The sequence below is a fragment of the Suncus etruscus genome, chromosome 10 (assembly GCF_024139225.1).
Source record: "Suncus etruscus isolate mSunEtr1 chromosome 10, mSunEtr1.pri.cur, whole genome shotgun sequence".
Classification (NCBI taxonomy): domain Eukaryota; kingdom Metazoa; phylum Chordata; class Mammalia; order Eulipotyphla; family Soricidae; genus Suncus; species Suncus etruscus.
This window is the reverse complement of record NC_064857.1, coordinates 7,747,474-7,766,146: the sequence shown is the minus strand read 5'-3', so window position 1 is coordinate 7,766,146 and position 18,673 is coordinate 7,747,474. Positions and strand designations below refer to the sequence as shown.

At 33.9% G+C, this 18,673-nt stretch overlaps 2 protein-coding genes across 3 annotated transcripts in view; one reads left to right on the top strand and one right to left on the bottom strand.

Annotated features, from left to right (window-relative positions):
* The window catches only part of LRRC69 (leucine rich repeat containing 69), a 74,486-nt gene extending 61,982 nt beyond the window's left edge, over positions 1-12,504 (top strand). For both annotated transcript variants that reach the window (XM_049782127.1, XM_049782126.1), the window contains one exon: positions 12,394-12,504. In XM_049782127.1, coding sequence (XP_049638084.1) covers positions 12,394-12,504 — 111 coding nt within the window. The remainder of the gene's footprint in view (positions 1-12,393) is intronic.
* PIP4P2 (phosphatidylinositol-4,5-bisphosphate 4-phosphatase 2) overlaps positions 1-18,673 on the bottom strand; it is a 523,645-nt gene that overhangs the window by 167,720 nt on the left and 337,252 nt on the right. The window lies entirely within an intron of this gene.

Here is an 18,673-nt window from a genome sequence, read left to right as displayed (position 1 = left end):
CATGCTACAGTTTTCCCTTAATTCCACATGTTGGCAAACACCAATCTTGTGTATTTTTGATGATTGCTATCAACTATTTTAAACCTTTGTACACATGGGAATTGGTACTAGCTTGTTGACTCGCATCTAAAAGTAATGTTTTTAATATATATATATATATTTGGGGTTTTAACTTACTAGAAAATACGACTTGCAAATAATTTTCCCCATTTAGTTCTTTGCCTTTTAGTTGTTTCTTTGCTATGTAGGACCTTCAATTTGCTATAGTTCTAATTATAGTTCTAAATTTTGACTATACAGTTCTATAGTTTGACTTTCCTTTTCTATGTTCCTTTCAGGGTAGGTGGGAGGCCAACACCATAGTTGCTTGACTCTCTCTTCACTGTACAATCTTTCCACTGTACTACTTCTGCACTATACTATCTCTCCAGTCCTTTTTCATGTTCTTGCTGTCACATCTAGAAAATCATTGATAAGACCAATGTTAAGGAGTTCCACACCCACTAGATTTTCTTCTATATCATTGATAAAGTCTGTGATCCATTTTGAATTAATTTTTGTATATTCTGTAAAAAACCTAACTTTATTTATTTCCTGGTAATGATCCAGTTTGTTTGGGAATTATTTACAGGATATTTATAATTTATATATATAATTATATAATATAATTATAATTTATAATTGTAATAGATTAGTTGTCTATATTAAAAGTTTGTGTTTGAGGGTGGAAGCTATAACAGAGGGTCAGATTATAACAGAATGATGGTCGGATTATCCCCACTGGCAGCAAAGTGGTGAAAGAATCATATCTCAGTATTATTTGAAGGGGTTTTCTATAGAGTACAAATTAACGACAGCCTTGAAAAAGAACAGGTATACTGACTGATTCCGCATTCCCTTATGTACAATTTGGGAAAATACATTAAAACAGAACTAGTGTTTCTGTTCTTGCTCAGAACTCTTTATGCTTAGGATCTGTCCCACAGTCAGCATTGGCTGTCCCTGAGCCACCAGTACCCTTACTTCAGATGTCCTACTGTAGCATCTGAGCACTCAGCAATCAACCAGAAGCTAGGTCAAAATATCACTGAGAGTGACTCCTGGGCACTATTTGGGAAGCCTTCTAGATAGACACTAAACAATTTTTCTGGAAACAACAAAAAGAATAAAAAAATCTTCGCTGAAAATGCAAAATTTGAATAAATAGAGCTCCAGTTAAAAATTAAATTAAAAGGATTCTCCAATTAACTTTGTTTTTTGTGTGTGTCTATTTTAGGTTAAGCAACTGAGTAGCTTGTTCCAAATGCTTTAATTTTTTAAAAGGAACCAAAAAAGGACTTGAGTATTCCATTGTATATATGTACAGTTTCATCTCTTGTAGGACATCATGCGTTGTTTCCAAATTCTGGCTATTGTAAATAGTGCTGTGATGAATATATAAGTGCAAATGGCATTTTTGTATTGTGTTCCTAGAGTATATCCCTAGGAGCGGCCTTGCTGTTTCATACAGGAGGTCAATTTCCAGTTTTTGAGGAATATACATATTGCTTTCCAAAAAAGCTAGACTAGGCAGCATTCCCACAAGCAGTGAAGTGTCCCTTTCTTCCTAGCATCTGCACCTGCACCGATTGTTCTTGTTCTTTGTGATGTGTGCCAGTCTCTGTGGTATGAGATGGTGTTCCTCAATGCTGTTTAGATCATCTCCCTGATGATTAGTGATGTGGAGTATTTTTTCATGTGTCTTTTGGCCATTTGTATTTCTTCTTTGAGGAAATATCTGTTTTTCTCCCCATTTATTGATGGGGTTAGATGTTTTATTTCTTGTTAAGTTCTGTCAGTACCTTGCATATCTTATATATTAGCCTCTTATCTGATGGGTATTGGGTGAATAGTTTCTCCCATTCTGTGGGTGGCCTTTGCATCCTAGTCACTGTTTCCTTTTAGGTGCAGAATCTTCTAAGTTTAATGTAGCCCTATTTGTTTATCTTTACTTCCACTTGCTTGACAAGGATGTTTTCTTTTTTAAATTAATAGCTTTATTTAAACACCATGATTGCAAACATGTTGGTAGTTGGGTTTCAATGATAAAAAAAAAGAACATTCCCCTTCCTTGAAGATGCCTTTAGTCTAAATTTTATGAAATGTTTTTGTCAACTCTTTCCTCTATGTATCTTATGGTTTCAAGTCTGATATCAAGGTGTTTATCCATTTTGATTTTACTGTTGTGCATCGTGTTAAAGAGAGATCCAAGTTGATTTTTCTGCATGTAGTTGACCAGTTATCCTAATACCACTTGTTAAAAATACTTTCTTTGATCCACTTTGTATTACTTGCTCCTTTATCAAAGATTTATAGATTTTTTTATATGGGATCAGTCTCAGAATACTCAAATTTAAGTTTGTCTTTATGCAGCCATTAGGAAAAATAAAATTATACAATTTTCTTATATGTGGATAGATCTGGATATTATTATGCTGATTTAATTAATTTAATTAATTTAATTAATTTAATTAATTCAGAGAGGGACAGCCCTAGAATAATATCACTGTGATAATAATAATAATATCCACCATATAACAGAGATGAGGGTCAGAAGCTTCAGTACGAAGCTTGCCACACAGAGTGGTGAGTGTAGTTAGAGTAGTGAAGGGACTAGTATGACAATGATAGTTGGCACTGACCATTATAAACAAGAACTGGATGCTGAAAGGATAAAGTGACATCCCTGATACCACAGTGTCAAAAAGAAAAGAGAGTTAGTGAGAGAGAGAGAAACAAAATGGCTGCCCCAGAGCCAAACAGGGATTGGGGTGGGAGGCATTGGTAGCAGGAAAGGTGCACTGGTGAAAGGGTGGTATGCATTCTGTGGCAGAAACCTAACTATGAACAACTTTATAATTGTGATGCTTAAGGTTTCCCTCCCACCCTCTCTCCTTCCTCCCTCTGGGGTGGTGATTTTATAAGCTTTACATTATTTAGAGGCAAAATACAAATGTTTTTATTATCACACAACAACCACACTAGAACACAACCTAAAGTTGGAGAAAATGTAGAATATTATTTTGTTAACTTAGTGAAAAATAAAGCCAACAAGTTAGTACAAGTATTTGTATTAAATATTAACTATGTCTAAAAATAAGTATCTCCACTTCTTACAGAATAGTTTGTTAATGCTCTTGAATTACCTTATTTTATGAATTAAACAAGCAACCCAGTTAAATCAATCAATCAATAAATAGAGTCTGGATAAGTTGATATGTAAAAGACATGGGAGATAAAAGAAGAAAGTTTGAAAAACATTTTGGTTAGAATAAATTACTTATTCTAAGCCTACAATTATTAAAAGTTTGGATTTACAATGTTCTGTAAGTTTAAGAAGACTGAAATATGGCAGCAACATTGTAAGTCATTTATAAATGTCATAATTTATAAATTATATTACAAGTTTATTGATTAGTTCAATATGTCCCAAAATCATAAAAATTAAATATTTTCAGGTGTTCAGCAATTGAAATTAAATGGAATTGTTTAGTTCTCTTTTTTATGTAGCAAAAAAATACACAAAATACGTGGGGATGATAGTTGAATTTATAATGTTGGTAAATAGGTGTTTTTTTAATCTAGGGTTTCTCATTTAAATAAATTATATAAAAACTGATTTGCCTCTATGTCTTACATTTTATGAAAAAAATCAATTTTTAAAAGTATCTTGCTTGGATTTAAATTTAGAAAATGCTGATATAGAGTCAATAGTTATTAGGAAGGGAGATCATATTTGATAATGTTACTGTCTGGTTATCCTGTTATGCTTTACAAAATGTTCTGTTCCCAACAAGGTTTGCCATCTGACTGCATGGTTGAAAGAGGGAATGAATATTTGCCAATAAATGGGCCTTTATTCATGACATAAAATGACTAGGAATTGCCACATTTTAAATTATAATTGCTTTACTCAGATCAACGCAAAATTATGTCATGTTAATGTTACAAAATAGTGAAATATGATTGGAAAATAGTCTATGAAAAATGCACTCAGCCTTGAAAGCTAACCATTATTATAATTTACCAGATGCTTTTTTCTTTCTCTAAATGTTATACAGCTTACTATATGAGCTCGGTTACTCATTTGCAGTTCTAGAATGATCATTTTCACTATAATTCATATTTGAGTATTAACTACTAATGATATGAATACTTGAAATAGCAATAAAAATTAATCTTTTTTCGTTACTACCAACTTGGGCCATATTTGAACTAGTTACTTATAGTAACCTAAGTAATTTCATAAAATCCTTTCCAAATATTTGAGTGTCTGTGTGCCCAATATATGCATATGATGGTTTTCATTTCATACAGTTACGTTAGTTGAACTTAACATTTCCCCAGATTCTTTTAAAGTGGAAGAGTTTAGGGAGGGAACCGTTTGGAACATGAACTCTCAACTCAGTGTTGAATGATGTAATGTAATTAAACTCTACCCTCACAAGAGATTAAACTGAATAGGTTTTACTACAAATGAGTGAAAACGTTGATCCACTTTATGAAAATAAATGAAAACTTGCAACCTTAATTCCCTTTTTATGACAAGCTGCCAGTAATGAAACATAATATAAGATTATGTTTAATCATGTTACTCATTTTTATAGGACAAAATCTTACTTTGTAGTAAAAAGTTATTACTGTTTAGATACCACTGACAATAATTTATGAAACTGATCATTTCAGCCAATCAACTGTGGAAATGAATGTGGGCTTTAAAACATTTATGCAGCGATTAGTCCATTTAATGTACATTAGGCATGAAAACAATCAGAAGGCATCACAGATCTAATTCTAAACAGTCATGAGATAATATGTATTTATTGTTTAAAATTTGACATCGTATGTTCTTTATTATTTAATTTGGAAAATAGCAAAAGCAATTATAGGATATAAATTAACTCACACATTGTGTCTTTATTAATTCTCCTCTTTTGGGAACTCATTGAATTTTCCTCTCCCTTTAGAGAAATTGCCCTTTTGTTCTTATGCTGTTGGACAGATTCCCAGTTATAGTCAGTATACAGGACTATTTTCTTTCAAGGCATCTTAAATTGTATTCAACTGAGTTCAGTTGAATTCTTTTCTGCAGTTGCTCAACACCAACACGTTCTCACTTTCTGATAATTTCGAAGGACTTTGATAATGCAGGGCCATGCTAAAGAACGGGATAACTCTGTAGACAAAGGGTGCCACTTTACTGGATGGGAAATTAGAACACAAGCAGTATTTTTTTTTTTGTGGGTTTCTGTTCTTATCAAAGTCCATGATGTCCTAAAGTGGAGTAACCTAAGCCAAGATGTTTTTGAGGGTGAAAGTAGTTGGAAAAGAAGTAGGAAACCTAGAGAGTCTCAGTCCAATCTAAATGTATGACTGTCTTTCCCAACAGTTAACAACTTAACAGTGCTACTCTACATTTAGCACCACTGGTCGGGACAAAAAAATTTCATCTGATTGTTTAACCTGGGTTTTAAAAATTATCTTCATTTACTGCATGTGCATTTGAGAGTTTGCTTTAAATAAGAAACTCCACCCCTGAATGCTAAGTGTAATGCATATAAAAATGGGCTCTAGTTTGTTTAAATGGTTAGAATTCAAGTATTTACACTTCTAAAGATGTGTAAAAGACACTACCCATAAATGTTAAATTAATGGTTATAGAAATTACTTTGGGGTTTCTAAGAAAATTGGAGGACCAGTTGAATGATGGATCTGAGAAGTACAGAGGGAGTCATATCGGGGAAAATAAATTAGAGAACATTCCAGAAGAAATGCCATGGAACAGAGCAAATCTTCATTGGGTACTGAAATAGCACCAACTAAGTATTTTATGGATGGGAATTTGAGTAGAAAATTTAAACAAAATAAGGATCAAATTTTATGCAAACATCAAAGGATGGAACGAAATTAAACGTAACCCAGTCAGAAAATGGAATTCCACTAATTATGGTATAAAGAAAAAGCAATTTTAAAATATTGTTTGGAAGTATTTGCTGAATTAATTAAAAATTGAAGAGAAGAGAAACTGAAAAAAGAAGACCAAAGTACTAGTTTAGTTCAAGTTTTAGATATAGCTGTAGAAATACAAGAAAGGAAAAACACCTTGAAGGAGAGAAGAGGATAAATAATTGATTGAATATACAACACCTTAGAGGGGTGTGAATGTTAAAAAAATATCAAAACAAAAGTCCAAAATGAGTTAATCTGGGAGGTATCACTCCAGTTTCATCTCAAATGTGTGTTTTAAGCAATGAATGGATAATTTAATTGGGAATATATAATCTTCAATTGAAACATTAAAGCCATTTTCTATGTATTTTTCTTAAAATGTGCGCATTCCAATAATCATTCTCTTTTCCACACACTTCTGCAAAGTATTCTTTAACTGAATTAAAATTTGACATTGGTAGCTTGCTCTTCAAGCCCATGTTCTCCTTTGAACACATATCTCAGTTGCTTGTCTGTTTTTACTTTCTAATTTTCACTCTGGAGAAGTCTGTGCTTTCTTTTGGACACATTTCCTCTTTCCTCTCACATCTTTAGAAGCAAGTTTCATTCAATAAAAACCACTTTGCTTCACGCACACACACACACACACTACATTGGTGTAAGAGGCTGAAAGACATACTATTATCAAGACTTAATGTAAAATTTAGTCCGCTTAGATTTAAGCCTTTCTCTGTCTAAACTGACTGAAACCTAAGATAAGAACCTTTCCTTTTCATTATAGCTCTATAAGTCTCCTCATTTGTATCATTTGTAGTTTATGCCATCATCTATTCTAGTTTCAAAGTGCCTTGATTTATCTATACAAGGAGTGGGCTTATCATAGTCAATTTTTTCATGACCCTGATGATTTGAACCACGACCAGCATTAGTGTTCTATTGTTGTTCCAGCAAATAGAATGCCATAAACATGATATCTTCACAACAAAAATTTTAATGTCTTGGAGTTTGGTATGTCAGATGTCTGAGATGGGTCATATTGCTCTAAGAAATAAAAGCTCTGTGAGAGGAAAGATAGGTAGTACAGAGGTCAAGGAATTTTGTAATAAATGCACCAAACTCAATTTTGAACCCTAAAACAGCAGATGTTTACTGATCACTGCTAGGAGGTACTCCTGGTAACAGACCAAGTCGTGAACACCATCAAGTGGGCGCCCCACTCTTCAAAATCAAGTTCCTGTGCTTCCTTTCTGAAAAGTACAGAGATTTTTATTTCTTACCCTTGTCAGATTTTAGAGACCATCCACATACTGTGATGTCCGCCATTCTTACTGTAAGCATAACCAATCACGTCCCACTCGAATCATATGTTTTATACCTTCTGCCTTGCCAACTTTCTATTATCTTTGTGAATGAATTGGGTTTGCCTAGATAGTACAAGCTTAGCTTTTCACCCCAAGGTCCTTAACTTTATTATTTCTGTGAATCTCCATTTTCCATATAATTTAACATATATTCATACATTACAAGAATCAGGAGGTGAAATATTTTAGGGGAGGGACAAGCACAAAGGGCATTATGCCTTCAGGTATTTGCCCAAGAAAACAGGAAATCACCATATAGTTTTTTTCTCTATTGTGTTTCATATGGTATTGAAAGTTTATTCAGAAATTTGGTTGGAGTGTGTAGGGCTCTTACCTTTCACATAGCCAACCCAGGTAAATCCCTGCCACCATGTAAGGTCTACTGAGACCACTAAGTGATTCCTAAATGCAGAGCCAGGAATAAGCCCTAGCACCACCAAATGAGTAACCCCCCCCCCCCCAAATCCCACAAAATCCAGAGATCACTTTATACTGTCTAACATAAATAAATATTGATAAATTTTTAACCTGAACATTGTAAATATGCCTTAAATAAATAAAATAAATAAATGTTACATCAGTTGAATAGTTAAAAAAAAACCCTCAACTCTAACATTGAACAAATAAAAAGATTATATTTTAGGTACATTTAAATAGGGTATATTTAACCTTAAGTGGAAAATTATGTTGTCCTCCAACAAGAAGAAATAATTATATGTTTGTTTGATTTAGAAAATAACATATTTTGCTGTAAAATGGTAAGGAGAGACAACTTAGTTTGCAATATATCATTTTATTATTTAAAGTTGGTGCATTGGTGAAGGGTGAAACCAATAATAAACAACTTTGTAACTGTATCTCACAGTGATTCAATTAGAGAACTTATTTATAAAAAATAAAAAATAAAACATTTACCTAAAAGATATATATTAAGCATGCAGTCTGGAATTGGTGTCTCTCTTTTTCTTTGACTTTTGTTTGACTAAAAGGTCCCTATCAGAGTTTCAATTTATAATTGTAATAATGACCAACACAGTAATTATTTTTTTTCCAGTTAACAGCTCATTACTTGAGACTTTTTTATTTATTGTACATTTTACAGATTTGCATGCACATAACAAAAGACATTTTATATATTTTCATGCATATTTACACATGAAACTTGCTTATATTCAATGCATATGTAAGGATGTGCAAAAAGCCTATTGCCCATTATTATCATTGGTTCTCCTTATCTAAAAAAATTTCTATAGTAGTACACATTTTCAATTGTTTGATGATAAAACTCTCATCTTTGCTCCCAATTATGTCATTTTTTTCTTCTCTGAATTTTTCATGCCTACCGCAATACACACTTAAAAAAGAGAACTTTCTCCTAACTCCAAATTCCTTTAACACATTGTACCATTTTGGGGTTACCTTTTAATACAAAATTTCTCAAAAGAATGATCTTCACTCTGACTTCACTTTATCTGATTCTATTATCTCTGAAGTTTACTCTGCTTGGATTTCTCTGCCAATTCACTCACAGAACACTTACCAATGCAGCAAATGTTGCTTATAGCTCAAATAAGACAGGTTCTTAAGAATGGTCAGTGAAGGTCACTGGTAAAATTGGTCACAGTAATTATTTTTGACAGACTCAAGAGGTTTTGTAAATTAAAGTCTGTAAAAGAAATGTCCTTTATAAAAAGGTGTGTCATTATCCCTTTGTAATATGTCTATAAATGTACACAATATTGCTAAAAAATGGTTATGATGTTTCCATAAGTGGAAATAGAAATTTAAATGGGCATCAGAAGTATAATATTAGTATTTTTTTAGTGAAAACATTTCTGAAGACATTGACTTTAGATGAAAACAGTGAATTGATAAAGAATTGTGTTGGATTTATTTTTCAGAGTAAAATTTCAGGATACAAGTCATACCCCTTAGAAATATACAAAGATTAATCATTATGTTAGAGACTGTAATAACCAGCAAAATTTTATATTCAATATAAGACAGATAATGGCCTTTGTTAAATTTCCTAAAAAGTTAAGCAAGACATTTTATTCTAATTAACTGAACAATAATATCTACTAGAACAGGGAAGAGGGACAGAGACACTGCATTCCTTCTAAAAACAAGAGCCAACACAAACTGCCCATACAGTATCTTAAGGACACCAGGGACATGGGTAAAACCACAGTGAAAATAGAAAATGCCTCTAACTGTTACAAACTTTTCAACTCATGATGAAACTGGGTAAACCACATAGAATAATTGTATGTTCCACTTGTTTCTTGATGTTTGTCTTTCTCTAACCTCCTGCTCTCAGTTCATAGCTCTAGATTTTTGTCCAAGTTTCTTAATCAGGAGCTGAGTGAGATATATTCCCTGCTTTATTTTTGACTAAACTCCAGTTTAAGATGAGCTCCATAACACAATAGGATTTTAAAAAAATGGGCAAAATCTTTGGACTTTTGTCATGAATTCTTTTAGTACAATCTCCATACAACATCATTAAAATCTAATTAGTCAATATGATCTCATATATATTTAAAATATTACACATAATGTGTCTCATGGAGGGTTGTTTATGGCTTCATTTTACCTCTGGGATAATGGAGTCATTGTTAATATTGCATCATTCAACATTTTACAAGTGTGTTTATTGTTTATATCAGATTTTTTTCCTCAACACCATATGCACATTCTTGAGTTTTTGCTCTCTTACTTTACCCTTAATGTCCTTTTGATGTCCTTAATGTGTATTTTGAAGCAGTCATAACCCAGTTACCCTTCAAAATCCAGTTCACCATTTTCTCATCCTGGGAAATGTTGATTAACATGTAACCCAAGGTTGTGTCATCTTTGCTCTTATTCAGAACCTGTGATTAGATAAAGTTTTAATGTTTATAGATATTTTTGTTTATATTTTGTTTCTTTCCTACATTCTATAAAGATTATTGGATGTTGGCTTGTTTGGTGTCCTTGGCACTTTATCAAATGTGACAGCTTGGACTTTTTTCAGAATTTTTTGTTTAAAATTTGAAGAAACTCAATTCATACACTAATTCAAGTAACAAAGACTTAGGGTGGATATGGATGAATATTTAATCCCAAGTGGGACAGATATCCAAATTTATCTCAGAAATTTAGCCTTCTCTATTGTTTTATTTTTCCTTTTGTGTTGACTTTACCCTGAGACAAACTTTTTATATTATGTCCCTTGAAACTTGTTTAGTTGATCCAAGACAAGCCTAGAGACTGATAGCTTTATTAGATATCTTGTTTTAGTTTATTTTACTGGACCTAAATTACATGGCTATATTTTGAGCCAGGGAATGGTATCAGTTGTTCTCTTTCTCCTGTTATAGATGAGCAGAAACTGGAGAATAGAAAAGAAAAGGTGATGCCCGGGTGTTAATACAGTGAGTATGGAGGGCACTTGCCTTGCACTCAGCCAACCCAGATTCAATCTCCCCCACATATATATTCTCCTAAGTACTTACACAAATGGTCTTTGAGCACAGAACCAGGAGCAAGTTTTCTTTTTTAATTTTTATTGAGACCAGTGAAAATTGCAATTCTTTCACAGTTGTCCTTAAGGTACATAGTGACAATAAATTAGAGCAATTTCCACCACCAGTGTTGTCTTCCCTCCACCCCTATTCCCAGAATGCACCCTATACCTCCACCCATAGCCCCTGAATTGCCAGTGTAACAGGTCCCTTTTATGTATAGCTTGTTGTAATTTGGGTCTCTTGATGCTATTGTACTTGACTTTGGGTTGGGTAATTCAGTCTGATCATTTTGTATTTCCACTCTCAATGTCTGTGAGACTGTTTGCCCCCCTTTTCTTAATTTATTGTTTTCTTAGTTTATGAGGCAGAACAAGATATTCATGTTCTATGGAGAACCAGGAGTAAGTTTTGGATATTGCAAGGTTTGTCCCAAATATAAAAATAAGAGAAAAAGATCAGGTGGATTTTTGCATAAGGTAGACTAGATAAAGGAGCCAGAAAGCCCATTGAGGTTTCCATTAAATATTTATTCATTGACCACCTAGATTCTAATAAAGATGTCAGGTTGTAGAGATTCTGCACTATTTTGTTAGACTGATTACATTATTTTTTGAGCATTTTATTGTCCGTGGAGTAGGTAGGTGTAAAGAAGCATGAAGCAGTTCTTGGGCTTCCACCAGTTCATAAACAGGGTTAAAAGGTTATTGCTGTTTTGGTTCTTCAACCTTAAATAGGGACACAATGTTCTTCTGTGAAAGACTGAACAGAACAGTAATATAATCTCTTGCTATGGGTTGTGACGATGATAATGAACCTTATGATGATGCTAAGTAGTATGATCAATTCAAGAAACTACTGGTTGTATAATTGGCAACTACATTGTCAAGAGTTGTGTTGATTTGAGAGTTGTTTATAAAACAAACGGGTGCTGAGATTTTGATGTTTCCATTATTTCAACTACTGGTTTGTGAGGACAAGTATACTAAGTTGACTAAACAGATATTTATAACTTATTTTATGTACTAAGAAATAAGATGAGAGATACTTGAAGTATAAAAGCTTTATGTAAAATTATATAAAAATATCTAAAGAAAATTTTCATGAATACTTCAGACTGTTGACAAAAATTTGGTGTAATTCTTTTTTTCTTTGGAATGGCTTCTAGAAGGAAGAACCTAACAGTTCGATGAAAAACATAATTGATATGTTGACCAATTTAATATCCCTATAGGACAGAAGCAAGTTTTATGTTGATTTTGTACCCTTTTTACTTTTTCCTCCCTACTTTATGGTTAGACAATGTAGTAATATATTTTGAGAAAATCAGAGTTTCTACCACTTCTTTTTGCTCAGTGTTGAGCATGACTTTCTTAGTAAGTTGTGTATTTGTGTGTATGAAAAGAATAAGTCAAACCTCCCCAAATAGTGTGTTCTTCCAAATAAATTTTCTGAAATTTGAGAAAACATGTTTATTTTTTTTTTCAAAATATTTCTTGAGAAGTACATTAATCTCATTTTTAATTTTTTCTTTTTAGAACTGGAAGACAAGTGGAAATCTTCATCTAGTACCTCTTCGAGTCTTAATTTGTTCTTACAAGTGTTTTGGTCTACGGAACAAAAATGTCTTTGGGATTGCTAAAGTATAGAGTGAGCAAACACTGCATTTAAAGCCTCATGTGACTGAGCCCCTCAGTTTTGCATGAAAGATTGTACTTAGAATAGCTTGCTGTATATCTTCTTTTGTCTATCAATACATTAAGATAAGAAAGAAAAATAATCTTTAAAAAAAGTTGGGCCACAACCACCTGCTTTCTGGGGTTACTCCTGGCTCTGTACTCAGAAGTTACTCCTGGCAGGCTCAGGGGACCATATGGGATACCAGGGGTTGAACTTGCTTCAGCCATGTGCAAGGCAAACACCCTATCCACTGTGCTACCACTCTGGCCCCAGAAAGATAACTTATAAGAATTAAAATTAGACACCACAATCAACCTTTAGATTATTTAGACTCTAGATATCATTTCTTTGACATTAAACATTTTTAATGGAAAGTGTTGATTATCATGACATTTGGATGTCACTTTTTTCTTGCCATGTTTAAATGAGCATGAAAACTTCTTTGAGGAGCCAGAGTCGTAGTACAGTGGTAGGACATTTGCCTTGCATGTGACTGACCCAGGATGGTCGCAAATTTGATCCCCAACATCCCATACGGTCCCCCAATCCAGGAGCAATTCCTGAGCACAGAGCCACGAGTAACTCTTGAGTGCTGCTGGGTGTGGCCCGCCCCCTAAAATAAAGGCAAAAAAATAAAACCCCACAAAACTTCTTTGAAGGGAATACTTATTTTTTGAATGTTCTTCAGTTTTCTAGTTCTTTAGTACGAGAGAGTTGTAGTAATTTTGTATGGTTTCAGTTGAATTTTCAATTTTTGTTTGTTGGGGGAAGGGGTGCACACGCTATTGTACTCAGGGTTTATGCCTGACTCTGCTCTCAGGGATTATTCCTTACATGCTCAGGAATCATATGGGTTTGAACCCAAGTTGGCTGCATAGAAGGTAAATCCCTACCTGTGGTACTATTGTTTCAGCTTGAGCTCTTATATTTTTAAGAGCTACTGACACACGCAGTAAGTAGAATTTCACTTTGATTTTACTTGAAAATGAATTGAATGTGAAAAATCAATAGGCCTGGTAACTCCTAATATGTCTTTTCTTGCCCCCCTTTTTTGATTAGCCAGAGGAACTTCCAGATATCAGAACAGTCATGCTGAAATAAATAGGACTTTAACTTTCTTGAAAGAGAACAGAAACTTAAAGAAAGAAGCTATGAAAATAGGTAGGATAGTTCGTGTGGCCTTTTGCTCTTTTTTCTCAATGTGGTTCTGTGTGAAAATGTCCATGTCATTAGTGAACATGCTAAAATGCAAAGGAGCTGACCCTTCTTCAAATTGCTAAATAAGAACATGAGGAGTTGAGTCCTACAAATCTCTGCTCTAACAAATATTTCAGTGATTTCAAGGCCTTTCTTTGGTGGAGGGTTGAGACCCAGAGAGGTAAACCAAAGTAAGTTTGCTAAACCCCACTAGAAATGTTTTTTCATCTAACTCTTTGATGCAAAGATGAGTAGATTCTCATCTTCCATATATTTTATGGTCTGGCTTTCTACTCCTTTCCTAACTAAACCTTTTTATCAGTTCACCTTAGAACAAGCTCCTTTACAAATTTGAGCCTCCTCAGGCATACCTGAGAAAATTAGTTGAGCACAGCCAAGAGGCTTTTACTTCTAAAGACAACAGGGACACAGAAACAGGACTTCTGAAGGCTCCATTAACCAAGAATGCATTTTAATTAAAAACAGAACTTCAAGTACAAAATGTCATAGATTTTTAAAAATCACTTAGAGGAATTTTCTATCTAGGTTTATTGAGTGTAAACAACTCAGCAAAATTATTTTGAGTGAGGATATGTATTTTATATAATCTATTGTTTAAAAAGTCAACTTTTTATTAATTTATTTTTTCATTTTTCCAATACTTCCAATTCCAATTCAGTCACAACTTATTAAACATTTGGTGCTGGATAAATTATATAGTGGTAAGGTATCTACGTTGCATATGGAAAATCTGGGTTTGATTGTATAGACCCTCAAGCCCCAGTAGGAGTAATCCCTAGGTGCAGAGCCAAGACTTATCAGGAGATTACTGTTGTGGCCCAAAAGAAAAGAAGAGAAAAGAAAAGAAAAGAGAAAATAAGAGAAAAAAGGAAAAAAGAAAGAAAAGAAGGAAGTAAAGGAGGAAGGGAAAGAAATAGAAAGAGGAAGAAAGAAAAAGAGGAATAAAGAAAGAAAGAAAGAAAAATCTAAAGAAAGAAAAGAATGAAAAAGAAGTGTAAAAGAAACACTTGATTCTGGAGAGAAAATTATATTCATTCAACTTCCACATTTATGTATCAAATACTTAACTTTTTCGAGTTTTTGAAACTCACGACACAAAAAATTTTTTTTTGATAAGTGGAATTTTGAGGCTAACCCCAGCAATACTGGGGCTTACTCCCAGCATGGCATTCAGGGATTACTCCTGGTGGATCCAGGATGATCCTGGATTTGAACTCAGTTCAGTTGTCCTAGATTCTTTATTTTCTGTTTGTTGATCACTTTTCATTTCTGTCCTTTTTATTCTTCATGGTCCATAGCTGAGAATTCTACTTTACTATTCCATGACTCTCAGTTTTTAAGCGGTTCTTAGCACTTTCTATCAAACCACTTGTCCTACATCAGGTTCCTCTTCCTGCTCACTCAGACTTCATTGTCATTTTTGCTTCTTGCTTCTTTGCCTTCTGCTCATTATTTGCCTTACATATCTGATAGTCTTTTCAAAACTTCCATGTCCTTTTCACAAAAACAAGTGTTCTATCAGATTTTTCACTCAGTTGTATTTTCTTCTCCCTTAGCCCTATTTCTTTTTTTGAAGAAACTCACTTTCAATGCTTTCATTTATCTTTACAGGGTAGATAGTATCATTTTAAACTCAAAATTTCAAGTTTCTCTTTTTTTATAATAATTTTTATTTTGACCAAAGTGGATTAAAAATCTCCCACAGTAATATTTTAGGTACATAGCGACATTGAATCATGGGCATTCCCACCACCAGTGTTGTCCTCCCTCCACCCCTGTTCCCAGTATGCATCTCATATCCTTCTCCTTTACCCCCTCCCACCAGGCTGCTAGTATAAGTGGTCCCCTCTAGTCTAGCTTGTTGTAGATTGGGTATCGATTTTATTGTTGTTGGGTTTAGATTTGGTGTTTACTGATAATTATTTATTTCTATTTAATGTTCATATGACTGGTCGTAGTACTATCCATTATTTCACCTTCAATTTGTGAGGCAGAACAAGATGGTTCAAGTTATGAGGTTCTGTTTAAAGGAAAGAAAAAAATAAAATGGGACAAAAATCAAACAAGCAAAAAAAGGGAGGACTCCTTCTAGAGGCTATAAATATCAATTTAAGAGAAGAAAGAGGAAAAGGAAGAAAAACATAACAACAATACAAAAAAATCTAGAATTTCACACATCTAAAATAATGTTGATTCTCTTCTTTACAAATTATTGTCCTTCCACTTATTCATGTAAGAAAAACTAATTGAGAAATTCCATTCTAATGGATGCTGCTCTCTATTCCAGGCATGTAGCAATCCAAATGGATAAGTAGAGGCCATGTTGTCTAAATGTTACATTCTAAAGTGGTGGGAAAGGCAAACAATAAATATAGGAAAAATGTGATGGTTTGTAATTTGAAGAAAAGTAAAATAGAAATCAGAAGAGAGACTGAGAGGGATAGTTTTATATAAAGTGCCATGATTCTGAGAAAGTTAATATTAGATCAGAGCTCTGAAGTGAATGGGTGAGTGTATTCTCTGGATAAAAGAGAAGGAAAGAATCGAATGTTTGCAAAACCAAAAGTCCAGGATGATTCTATAAAGCACAAAATAAGACAGAATGGGTGTTAAGGTCAGATAATCTAGTGTTCTGTGTCCTCAGGAACAACAGTGTAGATGGTCCTTCCTTTCCCCACATAACATCTCAAAACCTTGAATAATTAAACTAAAAGTGAATTTATCTTACTCCACTTATACATGTTTTTTTTTTTATTTGGAGGGGGCACATCTGACACTCTCAGGAGTTACTCCTGCCACTTCACTCAGAAATTGCTCCTCCCTCCCTCCCTCCCTCCCTCCCTCCCTCCCTCCCTCCCTCCCTCCTTCCCTCCCTCCTTCCCTCCCTCCCTACCTTCCTTCCTCCCTCCCTCCCTCTCTCTCTCCCTCCCTCCCTCCCTCCCTTCCTTCTTTTTCTCTTTTTTGTTTTGGGGGCACACCTGGCAGTGTTGAAGTATTGACCTAATTTGGATCCATGCAAAGCATTTCTACCTGCTGTCTTTGTCCCTGTTTTGGTCATTTTCCATGAGGTTTTTAACCTTTCAGAGAACTTCATGAGGAAGATACTGTATATATGTATATATATGTATATATATACATATATATATACTGCTTTCTGTTAACCTTTTCTCACTCAGTATGTGACATTGAGATTCATCCATATTGTCCATATCTATATAATATGTTTGTTCTTTTTTATTGTTGTTAAATATAATTCTATAATATGACTATAATACTGTGTACTTATCCTTTTTCCATCTTGGGGTACTCCAGTGCCTGTATGTTATGAATTAGTTGGTATGATCTAGTATTAGAAACATTCAAGGATTGTCACTTAAGATCTAGATAAAGTCCATATTCCTTAACATTACTTACAAAAACATTCATTTAATTTTTCTTATCTCCCTCTTTTCTTTTCTTTCTTTTTTTTTTTTTCTTTTTTTTTTGTTCTTTGTTTTTGAGTCACACCCGGCAGTGCTCAGGGGTTACTCCTGGCTCTATGCTCAGAAATCGCTCCTGGCAGGCTCGGGGGACCAAATGGGATGCTGGGATTCGAACTGCCGACTTCTGCATGCAAGGCAAACACCTTACCTCCATGCTTTCTCTTTCCCAACTTCCTCTTTTCTTACACTCACAACTTTCCAGCCATTTTTTTTTCCGCTTAAATCTACCATTTTTATGGTAATTTCCTCCAATGGACACTATTTCTTTCTGCTGATTACATGGCACATTTTGCTCATGTTTCTCTCCTTCATGTGATATGACTGTGGGAAAGTTTGTTTACCTCTTTGAGGCTCTTCTGTAACCTTTCTTTCTTTCTTTCTTTCTTTCTTTCTTTCTTTCTTTCTTTCTTTCTTTCTTTCTTTCTTTCTTTCTTTCTTTCTTTCTTTCTTTCTTTCTTTCTTTCTTTCTTTCTTTCTTTCTTTCTTTCTTTCTTTCTTTCTTTCTTTCTTTCTTTCTTTCTTTCTTTCTTTCTTTCTTTCTTTCTTTCTTTCTTTCTTTCTTTCTTTCTTTCTTTCTTTCTTTCTTTCTTTCTTTCTCTCTCTTAGAATAATCTTTCATAGGATTGTCATGAGGATGAACATATGAGAAAATCTTGGCCTGGTGCCACAGAATATGTCTAGTACCTATAATCAATGTTGTGAGGGACTGTGAAGTTCAGAAAGCTTTTGCTTTACAGGTACTGCATAATAAGTTACAGGGAATGACTAAAGCTATTAGCACAGAATTAAAGAGTGGGTGGGAACAAAAAATCAACAGTAAAAGAGATAATTAAATTTTATAGCATAGTCCACCCTCAATGGGGTTGAGAGAATGGGTTTTGGAAAGTAAAAATGAGAAATAGATTTAATTTTTTTAAAAGACAGAAACAACTGTCGGAATGGTAAAGAATTATTGGGAATGTAGACATAAATTTGTAAACTACTCTGGTATCTGGGGGCTGGAGCAAAAGCACAGTAGATAGGTTGTTTGCCTTGCATGCTGCTGACCCAGGTTTGATCCTCAGCATCCCATATGACCCCCTAAGCCTGTCAGGAGTAATTTCTGAGCAGAGACTCAGGAGTAATCCCTGGGCACCACTGAGTGTGGTCCTAAAACAAACATACAAACAAATTCTGAAGTCTGTAAGAATGGTAGTGTCTAAGAGTGAGATAAGGAATTCAGAAAGAGGAAAGAGATTTAGTGAAAATTGAGCTTGATTTTAGATGCTGTAAATTGAAGATGTAAACTAAATATTGGTGAGTCCAATAGGTTCTAGAAAAGGAAAGTCAAAGATTTGAATTTCTTTTTAATTCTTAAAAGGCATAGATTTTTTTTATCAGAATAAATTCTATCTTTGTATCATCTGTTGAACATGTATACTTTTGAGGAAACAAAAAA